Source organism: Lampris incognitus, chromosome 16 (assembly GCF_029633865.1).
Source record: "Lampris incognitus isolate fLamInc1 chromosome 16, fLamInc1.hap2, whole genome shotgun sequence".
In the NCBI taxonomy this organism is placed as follows: domain Eukaryota; kingdom Metazoa; phylum Chordata; class Actinopteri; order Lampriformes; family Lampridae; genus Lampris; species Lampris incognitus.
This window is the reverse complement of record NC_079226.1, coordinates 18,434,191-18,455,591: the sequence shown is the minus strand read 5'-3', so window position 1 is coordinate 18,455,591 and position 21,401 is coordinate 18,434,191. Positions and strand designations below refer to the sequence as shown.

The 21,401-nt window shown below is 48.0% G+C and overlaps 1 protein-coding gene across 1 annotated transcript in view; it reads right to left on the bottom strand.

Annotated features, from left to right (window-relative positions):
* Positions 1 to 21,401, bottom strand: part of LOC130125986 (cysteine-rich motor neuron 1 protein-like) — a 40,256-nt gene that overhangs the window by 15,758 nt on the left and 3,097 nt on the right. Inside the window, exons 2-5 of the mRNA XM_056295362.1 lie at positions 20,168 to 20,216; positions 12,652 to 12,894; positions 8,042 to 8,221; positions 160 to 363 (exon numbers count right to left, since the gene is read on the bottom strand). Of these exons, the coding sequence (XP_056151337.1) occupies positions 160 to 363; positions 8,042 to 8,221; positions 12,652 to 12,894; positions 20,168 to 20,216 (676 nt within the window). The remainder of the gene's footprint in view (positions 1 to 159; positions 364 to 8,041; positions 8,222 to 12,651; positions 12,895 to 20,167; positions 20,217 to 21,401) is intronic.

The following is a 21,401-nucleotide window of genomic DNA, read 5'->3' as shown; positions in this document are numbered from 1 at the left end:
AGGGCCACAGGAGCCTCCTGCATGTGGCGTGCAACATATAGTTCTGTCTAGAGAACAAGTGCACACCGCAGCTGATGTATAGAATATGTAGTGCTGGTTTATGAAAGAGAGCAAAACTTCCCCTCCATCTTTCTCTGTCTCTCTGACTACATTTCCTACCTTCGCAGAAAGGACAGCATTCCCCGGGAATCTTCACGGGGCTCTGGCAACTCTGTTTGCAGGCCATGGCCGTGCAATGGGGCTCCCCGTCCACACACTGGCAGAAAGTACAGTCGTCCTCCTTCCACTGCTCTTCATGACCGCGCAGCTTGTTGTTGACCCAGCAGCTGGCCTCGGTGCTGTCCGAAGACAGTAGCTCCACATCTGGTGGGAGGAAGACAGACACACACTTGGGCGGATTAGGAAGAGGAACACTGAAAAAGCAGGGAGGGTGAACAGAGGAGGGCAGTTGGCTGCAGAAATGAGGGGAGGGGAGGAGAGGACAGGAGAGCGGTAATAATCAATAGTCAACAAGAGTCATGCATTGATTTGACAATGTCTAAGTTTCCCTGAAACAACAGTTGGAGCACTGCAGACATCTGCAATTTGATGTATATCCGAATGAACGGGTACGGTCGAGTGGGATTTTGTGATCTGAATAACAGCCAATAATGGCATTTTTACAAGTCTGTGGACATCGCTATGCTGTTGGCTAGTTTCAGTTTTGTGGCAGAAGTACACAGGCCTTCTTTCCTAAAGTCTCCCTCCTAATTCAGTAGGCATATTTTTAGCGTGCGCCCGCAAGTGCAGAATGATGTAACTGAAACGTTACTGCATTCAAAAGAGAAAAACATTCTTATAAGCACTTTTTTTTTTTTGGTGAATTTCTAAAACAGTGTAAAATAGATGTAGTAACAGTACATTGAGTGTAGATAACGAGAGGTAACGAGAATGAAAATACATTTCTCATTTCATGGGACCTATGATATTCCCATGATAAAGCTGAATTGGTCCCCACCTACAATGTGATGCTCTGACTTATGTAAAAATCACATATTCAACCCTCGCACAATTTTTACTCAGGTTTACAGCTTGGTTAAGTTAAATGCAGAATGTGGGCATCTGGGTGGCATGGCAGTTTATTCTGTTGCCAACCAACACGGGGATCGCCAGTTCGAATCCGCGTGTTATCCCCGGCTTGGTCGGGCGTCCCTACACACACAATTAATTGGCCGTGTCTGCGGGTGGCAAGCTGGATGTGGGTATGTGTGTCCTGCTCGCTGCACTAGTGCCTCCTCTGGTCGGCCGGGTCATCTCAGGGAAGAGCGTTTGGAAGTTGTTTTTTTTTAGCTCATCCATTTGCACGGGACACAGATGCAGTTACAGCTGTGGCCCCTGAGGTTAAAGATCAGGTCAGAGTTTGATGCCACGAGTTTCACTCAAAAGTGAAGAAAACCCCCATTAAAGAACATTACACACACATCATGGGGCATGTAGCCGTTTGTCTGAGGCCTTGAGTGGGGAATATAACGTTTGAGACAGTTTAAGAGCTACACCGGGGAGCAATCCTGCCCAGTTTCAGGTGATATACGATAACCCTGACCAATTCTGGGAAGTTGTTTTCATGTCCCCAACATTAACCATAAACAATTTTAATTTAATTTATCGATAAAAGAGGCAGGGCCCCGCAGTGCACTGAGGGAGGGAACAGAGAGGTGGTCTGAGGAGTGTGTGTGTGTGTGTGTGTGTGTGTGTGTGTGTGTGTGTGTGTGTGTGTGTGCATATGCATGGGTGTTTGTGTTTATATTGTGTATGAGTGTATGAGATTGTCCAGCCTGTTTGAGTACACGAGAGAGAAAGGGTGCTATACATGTACTTAATCTCCCAAAGGATCCCGGGAGTCCTGTTGGGCTCATCTGATCCCAGCAGTTTTAGCCACTGAGGTTCTTGTCCATCTGGCTATGATTACGCTTACGAGATCTGCCCCCCCCCTTCTATTCTTTCTCAATATGTACACCCTCTTATGTTAACAGGAAGCCTAGATATGACCGCAGGTACAACCCTTTTACTTTAACTTCAGTGATTTGGTGCTGAGGACTCTGTGCACCGTGTGACCTAATTTTGAGTAAAAAATAGGACTCCTTCATGTAAAACTGACCTGATTCCCAGCTGACTATCAGGTTACTCTGGGTGAGCTTCTTCTTAAAGGGGAACAATCACAAGTTTCAAGGTTGTCTAAATGTTGTGGGGATAACACGGCATTAGCAGCCATAATACTGAGCAGTTTTCTGTGTGTCTCTGAGACGCCACCAGAGTTGCACAGAAAATGCGAAGCTATTCGCATTTTTGTATACCATGTTGCCTATTTTGATGTGGCCCACAGAAGGTGGTGGCAAACCAGGAAGTAGGAGCTTTAGTTTTATACATTGTCAGATTGCTGACAGTTTTTCGCACAATGTGGCTGGCATTTCAGAAACAAACAGAAGACTGCTCAGTATTATACATAGCTGCTAATAAAGTGTTATCCCTATAACATATAACATATATGAGAGAGAGAGAGATCACACTGAAATTCATGATTGTTTCCCTCTATTTAATTATAATCCCTATCAGGTAACTCCATATAACCCTCCACCACAACCCCAGATTAAGAGTATTACCAGGGATGCTGTCCTCAGTGAGTGATGCAGTGAGAGCAGCGTTCCCCTGAGGAAAGGATGAAAGCATTCCACACCATCTAAACGCCTGAGCCATCCAGGTGTACCTCCAACACTGACCTACAATAACCCTGCTGCCGCCTCGCTTTTCTTACCTCTGAATCCCCCCCCCCAACTCTCCTGCTCTATCTTGTGCCTGATCAATTATAGCCATGCAGGCAGGAAAAAGGCTGAAGCTGGCTACCACTATCACTAACCTCGACATCTGCACAGCAGCCCAATTTTTAAGAATCCTGAGCACACGTCTCGGCGGTCCCTACCTGCTTTTGAGGGCATGTGTTTTGTGGGGGGGGTTGTTCACACAGAACCCCTAACCCCCTCCACCCTCCTATTAAAAGCCTAAGCCAGATATTAGAAAACCAGGCAGCATACCCTGAATGGAGTCTTTTTATGTAAACATTTCCCCTGTAGAAATGAATCCTTGCCTGGCTCTTTAGCGTGTTTCATGTATGCCAGGCGTGTTAGCAGCTATGGAATCAAACTGGATCTGTGCAGGGGCTGTTAAGGTCGGAGGCAAGGCAAGTTTATTTATATAGCAAATTTCATACATAGAGGCAATTCAAAGTGTTTTACATAAAACAGATAAACATTTTAAAAAAGCATAAAAGAATGAAAGTCAATGCATTTTAGAGTCAGGGTGCAGTTATTAGCAGCAATTAGGTTTTAATTAAAGGCAAAGGCAAACATAAAGGGTTTTACCCTATTTTTGAAGGTAGCAAGAGTTGGGGCTGATCTAATATCTTGTGGAAGTTTATTCTAACTCTGTGTTCCATAGTAGCTGAATGCTGCTTCGACATGTTTTGTTTTAATCCTAGGAACAGTTAGCAGACCACTCCCTTATGACCAAAGTCTAGACGGTTCATAGTGTGGAATCAAGTCAGAGATGTATTTTGGCCCTAAACAATTAAGTGATTTATAGACAAAGTATTATTTTGAAGTAAATTCTATGACACACTAGTAGCCAATGCCGAGACTTGAGAACTGGTGTAATATGTTCAGCTTTCTTAGTCTTTGTTAGAATTCTAGCAGCAGCATTCTGAATGAGTTGTAGCTGTCTACATGCTTTTTTGGGAAGGCCTGAGAAAAGACTGTTACAGCAGTCTAACCTACAGGAAATAAAACGTGAATTAATTTTTCTAGGTCTTGTTTGGACATGTATCATCTAATTCTTGCCATGTGTTTTAAATGATAATAGGCCGATTTTGTTATAGACTTGATGTGGGTGTTAAAATTTAGATCTGAGTCGATAATAACACCAACATTTCTGACTTGGGTTTTAGACTTAAGAAAAAGCTGAATCGAGATGAGCAGCAACTTTCAGCCTTTATCTCAGTTTTGTCTTTATTTAGCTGGAGGGAATTTTGGCATATCCAGTCTTTGATTTGGTCAATGCACAGACGCATTGAGTCTATAGGAGCATAGCCACCTCGATGATAGAGCTATGTATAGTTGAGTGTTGTCTGCATAGCAGTTTTTTTCTTTGTTCTTTTGCATAATTAGGCCTAGTGGGAGTATATAGAGTTTGAATAAAAGAGGTCCCAGAATTTAACCTTGAGGTACCCCACACATCATGCTAGTTAGCTCAGATATGTAGTTGCCAATGGAAACAAAATTGTCCCTGTCTTGTAGGTAGGACCTGAACCAATCTAGGACCATGCCAGAGAGTCTGACTCAATTTTCCAGTATGTCAAGTACTATTGAATGGTCAACAGTATCCAAAGCAGCGCTAAGATCCATTTACACTAGGATTGAAATTTTGCCAGAATCAGTGTCCATGCAAATGTTATTTAAAACTTAAATAAGAGCAGTGTGGTTGCTGTGATGGGATTGAAAACCTAATTTTTCTTAGAAATTATTTGAAGTTAAAAAGTTGTTAAGATGTTGGTTGACAACTTTTTCAATTATTTTACTTAAAAAGGGTAGATTTGATATGCGTCTGTAGTTGCTAATTACAGAAACATCCAGGCTACACTTTTTTAGTAAAGGTTTGATAACTGCAGTTTTCAAAGCCTTTGGAAAAATGCCTGATAGGAAGGAGCTGTTAACTATTTGCAGTAAATCGGTTGCCAAGCAGCTGTAAACATTTTTAAGGAAGCCTGTTGGCAGGGTGTCAAGGCAGCATGTTGATGGCTTAAGATGTTATACGGTTTCCTCACGAGTTTTGTAATCAATGGCATTAAACAGGGTCATGTTTATCGAGTTACTTTTATGTGAATGTAGTGGTGACACATTTTCATTTAATGTGGAACTACTGATAGTTTGTCTAATGTTTTGAATTGTATCACAATTACAGAATTAAAAGAAAGAAGTAAACTCATTGCATTTATCGGTGGGTAGGATATTAGCTATTTGTGCCGGGGGCAGGAGGGTTAGTCAGCCTATCAACAGTGGCAGTTAAATGCGTGCATTTTTATGTTTTTATAATGTCAGAGAAGAAAGATTGTCTAGCACTTTCCAATTCCTGATTGTAGGAATTTAGTCTCTCTTTGTAGATGTCACAGTGAATGTGCAGCTTAGTTTTTGCCATTTATGCTCAGCGTTTCGGCAGTCTTTTATGCTGGATTTTTATAGATGCAGCATTTCCCCATGGTGCTTTTTGCTTACCAGAAGTTGGTTTCACCCTAACAGGGGCAATGACATCAATAAGATTCACAATTACAGAATTGAAATGATCTAAGAGATCATTAAAGAAAGCTGAGGTAAATGTTGGTGACAGGGGAATAGTCTAGTATTCTCATTAACATATCATTTTTTAACAGTTTCCGATCTAATATGAATGTCAGGAGTAACACATTTTAAGGAAATTGCAAAGATGATCAGACAGAGCAACATCAATAGCTCTAACAAATATTAAAACCCCTTCTGATAAACAAATCCAAGGTATGGCCCCAGTTGTAGGTGGGTCCGGAGATGTGTTGAGACATCCAAAGGTGTCAAGCAAGTTATTAGGTTCTTTGGCACTGTTATCATTGGGGTTGTCAATATGAATGTTAAAATCTCCTGATATAGATACACAGTCATATTCTGTGGAGTTTATGGACAGTAGTTAAGAAAATTCGTAAAAGAAATTACTAGAATACTTTGACGGTCTGGATATTATCAGGAGTAAAACACGAGGAGAGGATTTCATTCATTTATTCATTCATTCATTCATCTTCAGCTGTTTCTCCGGGGTAGGGTCGCGGTGGCAGCAAGCTAAGTAGGGCACTCCAGACGCCCCTCTCCCCAGCAATGCCCTCCAGCTCCTCCTGGGGGATCCCAAGGTATTACCAGGCCAGATTGGACATGTAGTCCCTCCAGAGAGTTCTGGGTCTAGCCTGGGGTCTCCTCCCAGTTGGCCATGCCCAGAAAACCTCCAAAGGAAGGCGCCCAGGAGGCATCCTAATCAGATGCCCGAACTACCTCAACTGGCTCCTTTCGACATGAAGGAGCAGCGGCTCTACTCCGAGCTCCCTCCGGATGTCCGGGCCCTCACCCTATAGGGTGAGGGATTTCATTACACAGCAAGATATTCAAACAATGAGAAGTCTCCAAATGATACATGCCTACACTGACAAGAAGGAGGACATCATCCGCCTTCTGTTCTGCTGACTGGTCACAGGGGTCTCCTGGTCTGTGCCACATCACCAACTGCCTCCACTTGAAAAACAATTCCATATAAGTCAGTTGACATATTTTTACTATTTCAAGTTTTAATTTAGTCATTCTGTTGGATTGAATTCACCAAGCAGGCCTCAGAACATTCTCTAATCATAACAGTAAGACATACAAAAGTCCAACTATTGTGTGACTTTGTTGTGAAAAGAACGATACGGGATCATTCTCTTAAGTCTATAATTGAAAGAGGGTATTAACTGCACATTTTCAGCTGAGTAGCTAACGTTACATATTATTTACGTCATATCCTGATTGGACACTTAAAGTTGACATTGTAAAATAGATGCTTTTGCACCGGCTCAACAGAGCTTAAGTAAGCTCATTTGAACCCTGTTTTTACATAACTACCAACCGAGAAAAGCAAGCTGACACATCAGAAACACTTATCTAAAGATTGATTTGTTTGAGCACTTTAAAGTTGATGGAAGACATCTGACTTGCATCTCTGTCAATGACACTATTGTGAAATCTACCTCGAATGAAACCACATGGGCAATACCAAGTGATAGAATATTAGAGAGAAGCTAAGGGAACTCGGGGATGAATAAAGTATTCTGATTCTGACTCTGGTAGTGGCGGTGTTGCATGGACATATATATATTCTGCCAAATGTCTTACCAATTGTGATTATAACGTTAATAAATAACAAAAATAATAAAAAAGAAAATGCAACCCCCCCCCGCCTTCTCCCCAATTGTATCTGGCCAATTACCCGACTCTTCCCAGTCGATCCAGGGAGGACTGCCTCCTTTGATACATGTGGAGTCGCCAGTAGCTTCTCTTCACCTGACAGTGAGGAGTTTCTCCAGGGGGACGTAGCGCGTGGGAGGATCATGCTATTCCCCCCAGTTCCCCCTCCCCCCTGAACAGGCACCCCGACCGACCAGAGGAGGCGCTAGTGCAGAGACCAGGACACATACCCACATCCGGCTTCCCACCCGCAGACACGGCCAATTGTGTCTGTAGGGACGCCGACCAAGCCAGAGGTAACACGAGGATTCGAACCGCTGATCCCTGACCGCCACGCCACCCAAATGCCAAAACGTGAAATCTTTAATGCCTTACAACAGCAGATATTTGTGATACACTCACAAACATTTTTGGAGGAGTCACCCCCCCCCCCCATGTACAGCTAAAAGTTAGACTTCAGCCATCCATCCATCCATCCATTATCCAAACCGCTTATCCTGCTCTCAGGGTCACAGGATGCTGGAGCCTATCCCAGCTGTCATTGGGCGGCAGGCAGGGAGACACCCTGGAGAGGCCGCCAGGCCATCACAGGGTCGACACACCCTCCTCCCCTCCTCCTCTGGGTGCTCTGGTTTCCTCCCACAGTCCAAAGACATGTAGGTCAAGTGAATCGGCCATACTAAATTGTCAGTAGGTGTGTGTGTGTGTGTGTGTGTGTGTGTGTGTGTGTGTGTGTGTGTGTGTGTGTGTGTGTGTGTGTGTGTGTGTGTGTGTGTGTGTGTAATTGAATGAGTCGGATGCCAGGTCCATGATGTGCTTTGCATCTAAAAACGAATGAGACGTCTGGATGAAGTTGATATTGTTTTGCTTGGTTAACCTTTCGTTAAAAACCGTGAGATAAAAGTAAAGTAGAAGTGCAAGATGACCGGATTGGGCGAAAGGGAAACACATTACGGCAGGATATGAAACACTGCAGGAAACATGATAAATGAGAGTACCTATGCACACGGGGCAGCACTCGCCCTCAGGGATGTAGAAGTTCTCACAGTCCAGTTCGGCGCACTCTGCCTTGGAGCAGAAGGAGATTCCTCCCCGGCACTGGCACAGCCAGCAGGGGTCCATGCGGTAAACCTCCCCCTCAGAAAACTCCTTGCCGTTGTGGACACACTTGGGCGAAACTGCGGAGAAGGGGGGAGACGTGAAAGAGGAGGTAGTGGACAGATGCGGTCAAGCTGAGGCTGAACACCACATGGAGGTGATAATGCTTATAAATAGTCTGCAGCTGATGAATGGGAGCTCTGTGCTCCTTCAGATGTCCATCACATTTGGTAAGGATTAACACGAGAACTCTGATTGCCCCCCCACCCCCACCCCCACCAGAACAAATGATATGAGCAGGAAAGACGAAAAAAAAACGACAAGATGTTTTTCATCAAAACACATCAGCTGGGGTGAGATAATCCTCACTGTATACAGTCCACTACAAATTCATAAACAACTTTGAAAACGAGCCATACTTTAGAAGAGGTTTGTAAGTGGTTATAATTACTTCATCAGTGGTTCATAACTCGTTTATGAATGCCTTATGTATCAGTACTAAGCTGTCGTAACGCATCACCCAAAAGATTTTTCAGATTGCCAGGTTGGGAGCCCCACATTTTACCGATACGAGAGTCTCCCTAGACCTTCTCCCAGAAATCCCAGGACCGCTGTTTCCCATTCTCATCGAGCGGTGTGCAAATAACATGACTTGAAAATGTCGCGCAACCCAGTCGCAAAAAAGCTGTTTTTCGTGCAGTAGCAATTGAAACCGCAGGTACAGGGTTTGAGCTTCGGGTTCGGTTTAGGTAGTAGCTAATTCAAGGAGACTCATCATGTGGGTTCCCAACTTGGCAACCCAAAAAAAAGTCATTTTATGAATGCATTATCTTATCACTGATTTATAACACGTTAATAAACGAGCATTTGGCATTAATTAAGTAATCATTAACTATTTGTAAGGCCTTTATGAAGCATGCCTATAAATTGATTCCGTAACTCTTTATTATCTGCTGTCGAGGAGGAGGATCGTTTATCTTTTAGAAAGAAAGAAAGACTTTCTGTCCGAGGCGAACAGTATCGAGTGCTGGGCCAGACACCTGGGTTTGTGGGTAAGCCTTGGGGAAGAAGGAAATCTATAAGACAATGAAGCCGGCTGTCAGAAGTGGATTTTTACAAGAATCTGTCAAGTGTTGAATAGAGGATGGGCCCTCGCGGTGCTGGGTAAAAGAAAGCAGCGGTGGGTTTGGGGGCCGCGGTGGGATATGGGCCCATTGTGCCGGCGGTGGGCTGGAGTGGATTTCCACTTTGGGCTGGTTTCCCAAAAAAGCATCTGAGCACTGAGACTCTCCTGGTTCCGTTCAGCCTGTATGAAACAAAGTTCAGCTCGGTGCTACCGCCTTGGGGAACCCAGACTCGCTCTGGTCTGCTGTGCAGACAGTAGACGGGCCCAGTAAAGCCGGAGTAAGTACCGGAAAAACCTCGGCCGTCTGTCTGCAAGTGCCAGTCTTCTGAACAATGGCTAGGGTGCAGATCATTACAGGGCGATAACAGGCTCCCAGCAGCCACCTCACAGACACTGCCCTCGCTGCACGCCATGCCCTCCGGGTGTGCTGATCTGTCTGTGTGTGTGTGTGTGTGTGTGTGTGTGTGTGTGTGTGTGTGTGTGTGTGTGTGTGTGTGTGTGTGTGTGTGTGTGTGTGTGTGTCCATGCACCTCTCCAGTGTGTGTGAGCTGGAGAAACAGAGAGAAAGAGGAACTCCCTCTTTGTTATAACGTCTCCATCTTTTTCCACAAGGTCCTGTAAAAATTGATGAAGTGAAATGAAACGGCGGCGATCCTTTATGTAAGAAAAAGACAAGAACACGTCCTCTCGACAGCAGACCTGGAAGGCAGCGGTTTGTGCGACTCAACGTTGCGAGACCTTAACTGGACACACACACTCCGGCATGTTGGGAACCGCGGTTGTGTATATGAGCATCAAGACCCGATATCTGACTGGAGGGGCTCCTGCAAATGCATCTCCATGGAGGAGCGGCTATGCTAGCCCTGCTGGTCTGCACAGACGCAGGCCGACGCAGGGCCGCTATGGTTGCGACGGAGGAGCGCGTGGCTTGACATCCGCATCTGTACACCATACCCCGAAGTGGAGACTCAGACTGCCTGCACCGATGACCCCACGTCTCTCTGCAGCCCGCACTACACCCTAACACAAAGCAGGTGGGCCAACTGAGTTGAAAGTAAAGCGGGGATATTTTCTTCCCTTTCTTATTCTCTCCTTACTTTCTCCCTTTTTTTTGTTCCCTCTCCCGCTCTCTGTCTCACCGCAGCCGCGATCCTGCCTCGCGTGCAGCATAACCAAGCAGGAGAAAATACCGCAGGCACTTCAGCTAGCCGAAATCAAAAGGCATGGCACCGTTTTTAACGCTCGCAGAAACAATAGGAAGTCACATGAGGGGATGCCCACATGTGACTTCCGCAGTGTTTGTTAACGGTAATCCCTAAAACAAACTCGCAGCACAGACTCTAAATTCCAGTCATGCTTTCCGATGTTCGCTCCTCTCCAAATTGAGGCGCGGGTGGGATGTGGGGATGGGTGGGCCTTAAAAGGCTGACTGACCCTGGGCCTCGCTAAATCGTACGTTTTGAGCTGTTGGGATGCTGTTCCTTGTGGCCGACAGGAAGGGTGATACAAAAACAATCCCTTAGAGAAACTTTTTACACGTAGGAATGATATGACTTATCAAAACCGAATTTAAATCTGTATCAGCCAGAGCACTAACATCACAAACCGTGTTTTGTTAAGAACGCTTCATGCTTGATGAGCGTGCAGAAGTATGAGTCGAACCGATGTCAGCAACACTCCACTCTCATCAACTTGCAACTTGCATGATTATAAAATGGTTGTAATAAAGCTGTTGCGATGATATGAACCAATCTGTTCATTGAGATGTGTAGGTTTAGCCATCACAGCGTTACTTCCTGAACGCGGTGAGTAAAACCCCAGGGAGCATTACCCTGTCTTGACCTGCCCCGGTGTCCTGGACCAGCCCGCATGGGACCTAAAGCAGACTCTCTTTTCCAGCTAAAGCAATGATAAATTGTAGACCGCCGTTTAAAGGGTCAAACTCGTCCATTCGTAATATCAGATGACATCAGTGTCAGGACGGCCGTGCCAGCTCTGCCCCGTCATCCAGGCCTACTCGTTCTCTAGCCAACACTGAAAACAGTCAGTCATCGGTAGAGGCCAAAACACACAGGTCATGCCTATTGTCATTGTACACAGCACACTGACCGTGAAAAACATCAGCCTGCAGCCAAGAGGCCTGTGGAAAGTCCAGACCAGACAGGGACAATGGGGTGCCGGGTCAGAATACGTTTCACTACAGGATACGCAGAGATATGGTGTCTGATGGTGCTTTTTTAAAAAAAATTTAATGTGGCTAGCACAGTGTTTTTAATCTGCCAAACATCATCGGTCGGCTGTTTCTGTATGGTGAGAGGGGTGGGGGGGGTCACCTGGAGAGGCTAAGGTAGACTAGAGATTTGCTTGGAGGGGGGTCACTACAATGTCTTCATCCTTTCTGCCTGTCCGTGGAGTTTTCTGATGCGGGGAGCAGTCATGCAAGCCTAACGGCCAGTAGGGGCAGCACAAAGGGCATCAAGCCCCAGGCCCAGAGACCAGCAGACACTTGTTATCAAAACTCTGATCCCCTGGCCCCCACGGCTGCCATTCAACCCCCGCCGGCCTGCCTGACTCGATTACCCTCCCCACTGGCAGACTGGAGCACATAAAAAGCATTCCCATCAATGAACTGTTGAACCTTTTCCCTTTGGACGTGTGACCAGACAGGAACCCTTTGACACTGCACTTCTGTTGAGCAAATTTGTAGCCTAAGCACTTTTCTGGTCACTGGGCTCGTTAAGTCCATTAATTCCGGGACACAGCGCTCATTTATGGATGTGGAGGGGCCAGAATGGGAATTTATTCTGTTGGTAAAACAGCGAATATTTGCTTCGGGCGCAGAGTAAACACACCAACACCACAGGTCCCCCTCTCGGGCTGCCGGACTCCTCTGGCTGAATGGCCTCCTTGCCTGGATAGACAAAAGTGTTGAAATCTCTAAACGAAACCTCGCTCTGACTCGCTCCTGCTCCCTCTCTCGTCCTTGTCTTTTCCCCTCCTCTGGTTTGACCTGTCCGGCGAAGCAAGAAAACAAGTGCCACACTACAGAGCAGCAGTCTGCCTTACGAGACCCATTATGGCCTAATACCCCCTTGAGGGATTCTGCTTATTTGCGGATACTCCCCTGAAAAAAATGTCTTTGAAGCACTGGTCCTGGCACGGGGAGGCTGCGGCCCGGACTGATAAACAGACCTACAGTAATTACCATCCAATCAGCCGCTTTCCTTTTCATCTCCGGACATTCGGTCAACAGGGAGGAAAGCGCTGCCCTGATGGAAATAATTGCCTCTTCAAAGGCGATGAATTTCACACCGGGCGAGCCATTGCTTCTCTCAGCAGGAAACCAACCACGGCAGCTCGTGTAATGTACGATGGAGCAATTACCTTTCTGGCACTCAAAGACGTCGCAGCAGTCTCCCGGCCGGCCCGTGGCCCGGCTGAGCGACGCGGCACGCTGTCCGCTAGGGCACTGGGGCTTGCTGCAGGCTCGGAGGTCACAGGTGCATCGGGGCGGTAGGGAGGGACAGCAGCCAGCAGGGGGGGTGTAACTCTGGGTCAGGACTGAACCCTTAGGGCAGGAGGGCACTGGCGGAACGGCGCATGTCACCCCAGCGCACCTCAGCTCTTCTGAAAACACAACACAAAAACAGACACACACACACATACACCGGGTTAAAAACGAGCCCAGAAACACGCAGACGTACGCAGACGGGCTCGCAGGTACGCACACATGCCATGTGCCCTCGTGCACACACACACAAACACACAGCTTCTGTGCAGCATACAAAAACAATCCTCTGTAAAGCACACCATAATGTTAACACCACCCTCTACCATTTCTCAGCGCCAACAGTGCCGACACTGTTCTCTGTGTGGCTTGTGGAGACAGAGAGAGAGAGTGATTGGTGCGTGGATGTGCATGTGCGTGTGCATGTGTGTGTGTGTGTGTGTGTGTGCACGCTTGTCCCCCCCCCCCCATTAGTTGAGCAGCTTTGGAGCAGCGCTACTCGTGTTGCAATCCTGGAGCCCAGCCTCACACAGTCACCCACATAGACTATGACCACAGTCATCGGATCTCCTCGTCCGTGCGTGACAGTTTTACGGCGTCCTGTCCAAGCAGCGAGAGCCGCGCTCGAAACACGACGAGCGCTCTCCCCGCACATCGCGTCTGCAGGCCTCTGATCCCACCTACCCGGCCTGGGCCCGGCTGGCTCACAATCCAAACAGCCCCCTCACGCTCCAAAACCAGCCATTAATACCAGCCAACCTTCAACGGAGCTTTTCTTCTTCCTGGCTTACAACCTCCCCTTCTCTTTGCACACCAGGAAGTGTTTCTCTATTCATTTGCCATAGCCAACATAATAGCTTTGATAGCCCTTTTTTGGGGGGTTGGGGGGGCGCTGCTGAGGAGCTGGAGATCTGGGCAAGGGGCTCGGGGGTGTATTTTGGAGGCTGTTCAGGAAAAGAAAAGTGAAGCGCCCCTCTGAACCAACATTGTACAAGAACAGTAGCTTCCTTACAAAGCTTGGATTACTGAAACCTTAAGGCCATGTTTATTTTGGTTCTCCCTATCACTGTAATGAATACAGCATGGGCCGAGGGAAGGGATTGGGGAGTGCAGACTCACGTCCTGTCCTATAATTGTCAATCGCTAAGTCATTTGGCAGATCCTCTGCAGTGGATTCACACACTCACACATGGAAGCACAGCTTTGAAAGATGAGGGGGAGAAGGTGTGGATGGATGGGAGCAACCGGCATACAGATGGATAGAGGAAAATGGGGGGGGGGGGATTCTGGTTGATTGCAAGGTTAGTCTAGCTCGTCATCGGGCTTTTACAAGAGGAACCACCACAGAGCTCATAAATAACTAATTACCTCCTAAGTGTTTAAAATGAAATGCCTTACGATGTAGCTGAGAGGCATGCCGGAGAATCCTCGCATGCATATGGTTTTTGAGGAGAGGGAATTTAATGGGGCTTGGGGTTGCGTAACAGTGCTTGGGGTTTTGGTGGCTCTTCCAGAGACCAAGTTTTGCTGATGGCCTTCCCAGACTGGGGCTCTCTCATTCGATCGGCTCCCCCGTTGCAACACGACTCTCTCAGAGGATGTGCCTCATCCCTGACATTTGCGGACCTGTAAGTGGATCCCCTCTTGGTTTTACCAGCAGATGGAGAAAGGAAAATGCCGAAGCGGTTCGGGAGCCCGAACTCCAAAGCCCCCTGTTTGTTCCACAAGGGCCGAATGCAAGTTCACAAGCGAATTCGTACACATTCGACCATCGAACCTCTACTCCCCGAGCACATTGGTCCACCTAATGCTCCCGTGACGCTTATTTATTTATTTATCTATTTATCCATCCATCCATCCATTATCCAAACCTCTTACCCTGCTCTCAGGGTCGCGGGGCTGCTGGAGCCTATCCCAGCAGTCATTGGGTGGCAGGCGGGGAGACACCCTGGACAGGCCGCCAGGTCATCCCAGGTGTTTATTTATTTATTAACCCCCCCCCCTTTTCTCCCCAATTGTATCCAGCCAATTACCCCACTCGTCTGAGCTGTCCCGGTCGCTGCCCCACCCCCTCTGCCAACCGGGGAGGGCTGCAGACTGCCACTGCCTCCTCTGATACACGTGGTGTCGCCAGCCGCTTCTTTTCACCTGACAGTGAGGAGTTTCGCCAGGGGGACGTAGCACGTGGGAGGATCATGCTATTCCCCCCAGTTCCCCCCCGAACAGGCGTCCTGGCTGACCAGAGGAGGCGCTAGTGTAGGGACCAGGACACACACCCACATCTGGCTTCCCACCTGCAGACACGGCCAATCGTGTCTGTAGAGATGCCCGACCAAGCTGGAGGTAACACGGGGATTCGAACCGGCGATCCCAGTGTTGGTAGGCAACAGCATAGACCGCTACGCTACCCGTGCGCCCCTCCACTGGCATTTCAATCACACGGCTGAAAAGCTATTTCATGTCTACCTGACTCAGTAAAAAAAAAACAGTGAGAGGAGGAGTTGTGAGACTGCAAGTGCTAAAGAGGCATTTAAATGGACCTGAAATGTCTGACAGATGAAATTGAGGATGAAGGAAACATTGGATTTTTCCGGCCCTTGAATAAATAGAGCGGGAGTGTGAGGTATCCGTACTGTACTGTTTGCTCAGGCAACCTGGGAACAGTGAGGGCCGCCACAAAGCTCTCATTGATAAACCTTGTGGCTGAATAGTGTCATAGAAAACGGGGGGGGACCCCTGAATTAAGGCAGGCTTCAACCCTTTTAACGGTTTTTGGCCAAATTCCTGTGCAGAAGTAAAAGGGAGTTAAATAAACTTCAGCTGGAGGGGCTGATTGGCGAATGTTTTACTTCCAATAAAGTCCAACGCAGTCTGCCGCTGCTCAGCTTGAATGCTAGTTTTGCATATGAAAACCACGAGCCATTTTTTTAAGCGGAGAAAGTGCCCTGGGACGGGCTCGCCCAACCCTGCACTGAATAACACTTTCTGTGTATTGTATGCGTCTCGCAGAGGGCTGATTACTCTTTCACGTTTGATAATGGCTGACGTTGGAGTACGCTGGGAAAAGCAGCTGGCAGACATACCATTGTCATTCAAATGAACGGAAATCCAGCCATCCGTGGACGTGCTCCGGCACTTGGCGGACCAATTAATATCATTTTCTCGCCGGGGCATTAATGTGCGCAAAGGGCAGACGGGGGGGGGGGGGGATGGACGGAGTCAGCTGTGGAGGGATTTTTATCTCGCCTGTGTTTGTGTTCCGTCGCCGAGCATAAATGGCTGTAATTAGTGAGTCAGCGGCCGCGGGAGCGATCTTGGTATCACAATGGTGGCCTTTCTCCAGCTCGCACAGACACAAACACAAAGGCCTGATTTGGCATGCTTGATAAATTCACTCTGCAGATTAGCCGGCATGAGCTGCTGCTGCACTGGCGAGATGCAAAACCTAGCAACCCTTCACCTCAGCGCACAACTCACAAGAACTCCTATACACATTACTGGGAATGCAAACACACACACACGCACACACACACACACAAACACACACACGCCTCTGAAGCTGATCTAGCGAGAGGTGGGATGAGGAAATTGCTGCATTACCACAGAACGGTCCCTTCTGTAAACAATGCATATTTCTGGCATTTCAGCAAGCTCATTGAAGAAAGAAAAACACCTCTTTGTAAATGCCCCCACCCACCCACCCACCCCGCCCCCCTCTCCGAGCCGGGGCACAAGGAGTGCAGTCTTTCTCCGGACCAGAGCGATTGGGCTAGGCAGAGGAGGCTGTGTTGACAGCCCCGAGTTTACTCATGGAAAAAGAGCACAATGTGAGTTCTGTTCACCGACTGACTTTGGAAGCGAGTCAGTGGAGAACAAAGCTGTCTCAGTCCAGCTGCCCTCCGTGGGTTTCTGGTCCGTCCTCAGGTTTTATAAAGTTGCTCCGCAAAGGGACACATCAGGGCCGTCTCTCAAGTAGAGCTGCGGGGGCCTGGCCCAGTGCCCACCAGCCGTTACAGCTGAGAAAGTTAGTGTAGCGCTCCGTGTGTGTGTGTGTGAGTCTAAGCACCACATAATGGGTATGGGAGGAGTGCGGGCCAAAAGGCACAGACAGGGGTCACCAGGAAGAAACACTCAGTGAGAACTTCACACTGCGGTTACAACGGTGAGGTAGCCAGGCATAGGCAGGCGACAGCTGGCAGCCCCGTGACCACGCCCCCCCCTCACGGCGCTCCCTCGCACTTCGGCTAAATATTTGCAGATGAAAAATGTGATGCCGGTGTCCCGGGCCGTGCTACTACAGCTGAGAATGTGTGTGTTTGGGTGAGGTAATGATAGTCTATGCATGTGTCTGTGTATTCAGATCCCTGTGTGTGTGTGTGGGGGGGCTTTTGTGTTTGCGTGTGTGCATGTGAACATGCCGGTGTGTGTATGTTTTCATGCTTTTAAGCTTTTCTACTGGTGTGTGTGTGTGTGTGTGTGTGTGTGTGTGTGTGTGTGTGTGTGTGTGTGTGTGTGTGTGTGTGTAGGGGTGGATGTGGGTTCCCCATGGAAACACGCCCTTTTCCTTGCTGTCAGATGCCCAGTCAGATTAGGAGGGGCTGATCTTGTATCAGTCTGAAAGGCTTGTTCATACAGTTTCAGCCAGAGAGAAAGCAACACTATGCCGAAGCCCATCAGCCAGGCAGTAGCCACGGCACTACATCCCAGCACAGCTGGGGTGAACGCGACCTGCACCGACACACATGAAACACATCACTGGCAATCAGCTACGAGATACCTGTCGGATGTACCTCTAAGGATGCCCCAATTGAGCGAGTTTCCACGGAAACCATTACAATTATGGGGAGTTAATAATATTTCAGTCGAAGGACTTGCATGATTTCTTTGAACATGGATATTTTTCTGCAGCCCCCCGGAAAACAATTGTGTCATTTGAATTCTCGGTTTAAAGCCGTTTCGCCGCTTTCTTAAGTGCCTTGTTGCAGAGCGGCGTTACATGAGCGTTCCCACTTCACCACCACCCGTGTTGACCTTTGGCTTGCACAGTTCCACAAAGCCGATTAGAAGTCGTGAAAGCTGTTTACGTGTTAAGAAACCGAGGGAATGAGCAGAAATCTGGGTGTCATAATCGGGTTGTTTACCCCCCTTGTTCCGGCCCACCCCGAAAATGATAACGATGACCCGACGAAAGCGTTCACGTGTCCCTAAGGTTGAAGTGATGCCATCATTGGTTAATGTTCACGTTTTTCGCCTGCGAGTAAACATGCACATATATATATATACATTATATATATATAAAAAAAAAGGGAGCTTAAACTCCACCGGTAGCACATGCGGAAAACAAGGCTGCACACAGCTGTCAAAGACATTATTGAAAAGGCCGGGGAGTTATGTAAGTGTGATGGCCGTAGGTTTCTGTTTCCTTTCAAGCGAAAAGAAAAAGACACGGCTGATGGTAAATACATGAGGGCCTGAGGAATGCAGGAGCTGACTGTGGTTGTGGTGACTTGGGGCTTGGCGAACCATACGGAGGGGTCTAGAAGCCAGCGCTGTTGTTAAGGGGGAACAATTGCACTTTTCAACATCATCTTTAATGCACATATGTTGCAGGCGTAACACTCCATAACATTAGCAGCCAGGATACTGAGCGAGTCCCGCGAAACGCCGCCGACATTGTGCAGGAAAGTGAATCGTTGTCTTTTATACGGTGCTCGGTGGCATTCGCTACGACCGCTCTACGTAGTGGTGTTATTCACATTTTCTTATGCAATACAGTCTGTTTCAAAATAGCCCACCAAAGTGAGAGCAAACCAGGAATTAAGGGCTGCAGTTTTTGCATTTTTGCATCAGTATCATGGCTGCTAATGGAGTGTTAACCCTACTGTATATATATGTGAGTATATATATATATATATATATATATATATATATAGAGAGAGAGAGAGAGAGAGAGAGAGAGAGAGAGAGAGAGAGAGAGAGAGAGAGAGAGAGAGAGAGAGAGAGAGAGAGAGTGTTGAAAATCTGATAGTTTCCCTCGCAGGCTGGTGTGAGCGGAGTTCTGGACCAAGTTTAGTTGATGGGGTTGAGGACGAAGGTGAAGCTGGAAAAATGATCTGAGCTTCGGTTATAATGGCCATGTTCCCCCCCCGTCCTCACTGAACGCCGGGCTCGTCTGGTGATGACTGCTGAAAAAGGAGGCAGTGAGTGGGCTGAAAGTTATCCCAGTACGCCTTGAAGGGAAGTTCTTGTTTTGTTTCCTGTTTGAAATCCACAACCCACAAGCACACAACTGCACCGAACACAAATACACACACTGCACAAACACACGCTGCATACCCGCAAGCACTCAACAAACACAGACATGCGCCACACACACACACACACACACACACACACACACAAACAGGGTATGAAGCACACTTCGCTGGGCACAACAGAGGTCATGCCCTCTGCACACAACGTACAAGCATCCAGAGCTGAGCTGTCTCACACCCCTAACACTCAGTGGTGGTCTGACTCAAACAGCTGCAATCTTGCCACAAAGAAACACAACTAACAATCCTCTCATAAGGAGAGAGACAGAGGGGGGGGGGGGGCAGAGAGGCAGAGCCGGGGTGGGACAGGCGGAGGCCAACAGGTCTGCCGTGGTGAGGTCTGTCTGCTCCGTGGCATCATGGTGGGCGACAATCCTTGTCTGAGTAAGCTCCTATGAACTTGCTGAAGCTGGTAATGGACTCTTAATGCCCTACTTAAATACACCCTTAAAGCTCGAGTTAGCACTGCCTCATCACTGCCTCCTATTAGCCTCCTGAGGTTGGCTGTGCTGACCAGCACCATGGTCCAGAAGCGCCAGGTGACTCACTGCGGTCAAGCTGTAGCACTTCGATACAACATTTCTGTTCCACATGGTCGCCATCTTAGTGCGAGAGTCTTGGCGAGACCACCAACATAAAAAGGCCTTAAATTCACGCTGTCCAATGAGATTCGCATCACAAAAACAGGGCCTATCTTTACATCATCATCGGCCTAGTTTTTTTTTTTTTGCAATAGATTAGAAAGGCGTCTGTCATTTTAATTTCATTACATCAATATATTTTGTAATTTCTGGAGATGTTAACGAGACTTTGGCTGACATCAGGACTGCGTCGGCGGTGTTAAACACCAACCGACAGCTGATGCGGAAAAGGCGGCAGCCTCAGAGAAGCTAATCAACAGATCCCACTGACACAGAAAGAAAGGACAAATTAAAAAGACAAGCGTGTGATCGGGGTGGGGCGGAGGGCTCAGAGAGAGAGAGAGCCAGGCCAAACCGCTACCATGTGTGTATACATGAGCCCCAAGCGAAAACAGGGGATGCTATGTTTCAGTCAATGGCCGTAGGAGGGTTCTTACGGTGCCGGGCCGGGCCGGGCCAGGCCTCAAGGCCGGCTTTCATCTCTTGCTGCGTGTGAAGAGCACGGGCTGATCAGAGACGCTCTCATGCCGGGGGGGGGGGGGGGGGGAGTCACAGTTTACAGTGTGTGTTAGCCTTCACACGCTAAAGGGGGCACCCCGACACAGCGCTTAACGAGCGCCCGCGTCCGGAGGGAGCGAGAGAAGGGTGGACGCTTGCAGCCACTGCAGAGTCTAAAACGACCCGTCACCGAGCTAATCTGATCCCAGCAACAGAGACCCAGTCTGGTCTGGCCATGGAGGAAGCTCCCACTGATAACAGACAAAGGAAAAGCGCTGCCTAGACATCTAGACAAACAAGATAATTATCACACACAGACACATGCACAAACACAACTACAGACACACACACACGCCGGTGCGCCCGCACACGCACACACGAGCACTTGGTGCACTGCAAGCGCATACACAAATGTATAAACATACTCAGGCATTCAAACATGTGGGTCCTGTCTGTATGATAATGTACGCCCATACACACATGCACACACACACACACACACATGCACACACACACACACACACACACACACCCAGATAGCGGCCTCTTACTTAACGAGGGGCCGATGGAGAGGTGGGTGTGCGGAGAAGAATGAACTCATAAGCTGCTGAAAAATGTTGTTTACTGTTTTCAGTTGTGTGACTTAAGGCTGTCATCCCCCTTTAGACTTTGCCTTTGGGATGGGGGGGGTGGTGGTGGGATGGTGGTTGGTGGTGGTGGTGGTGGTGGGTGGGGGGTGTAGTTGCAAAACATACCACACTGACAGTATATTTTTCATTGTGACACCAGGGTGCACTGATAACATGTCAAAACAACACAACGTGCACCGAACCCGCTATCGGGGGGATTTTCCAATTAGATAGCTGAACGCCATTACCCAAACACACGGCCATGTAAATGTAAATGTTATGTTGTAACCCCCCCCCACCGTGCTTCCTGCAGATTTAATAACCCCGGCGTTTTTCCGTGGTGTGTCGCCAGCCACGGTTAAGCCTCTCCGATACATCTGAGATGTTTCTAAATGCATAAACAGCAATAACCTTGAGTATTAAAGGAGACCAACATATGGATCCAAAAAAAAGAAAAAAAATTGATAAATCACTTCATCACTGCGGGGGGGGGGGGGGGGCCTTGCAGCTCTGGAGTTGCATGCCCTTAGACTGGAGCATCTTC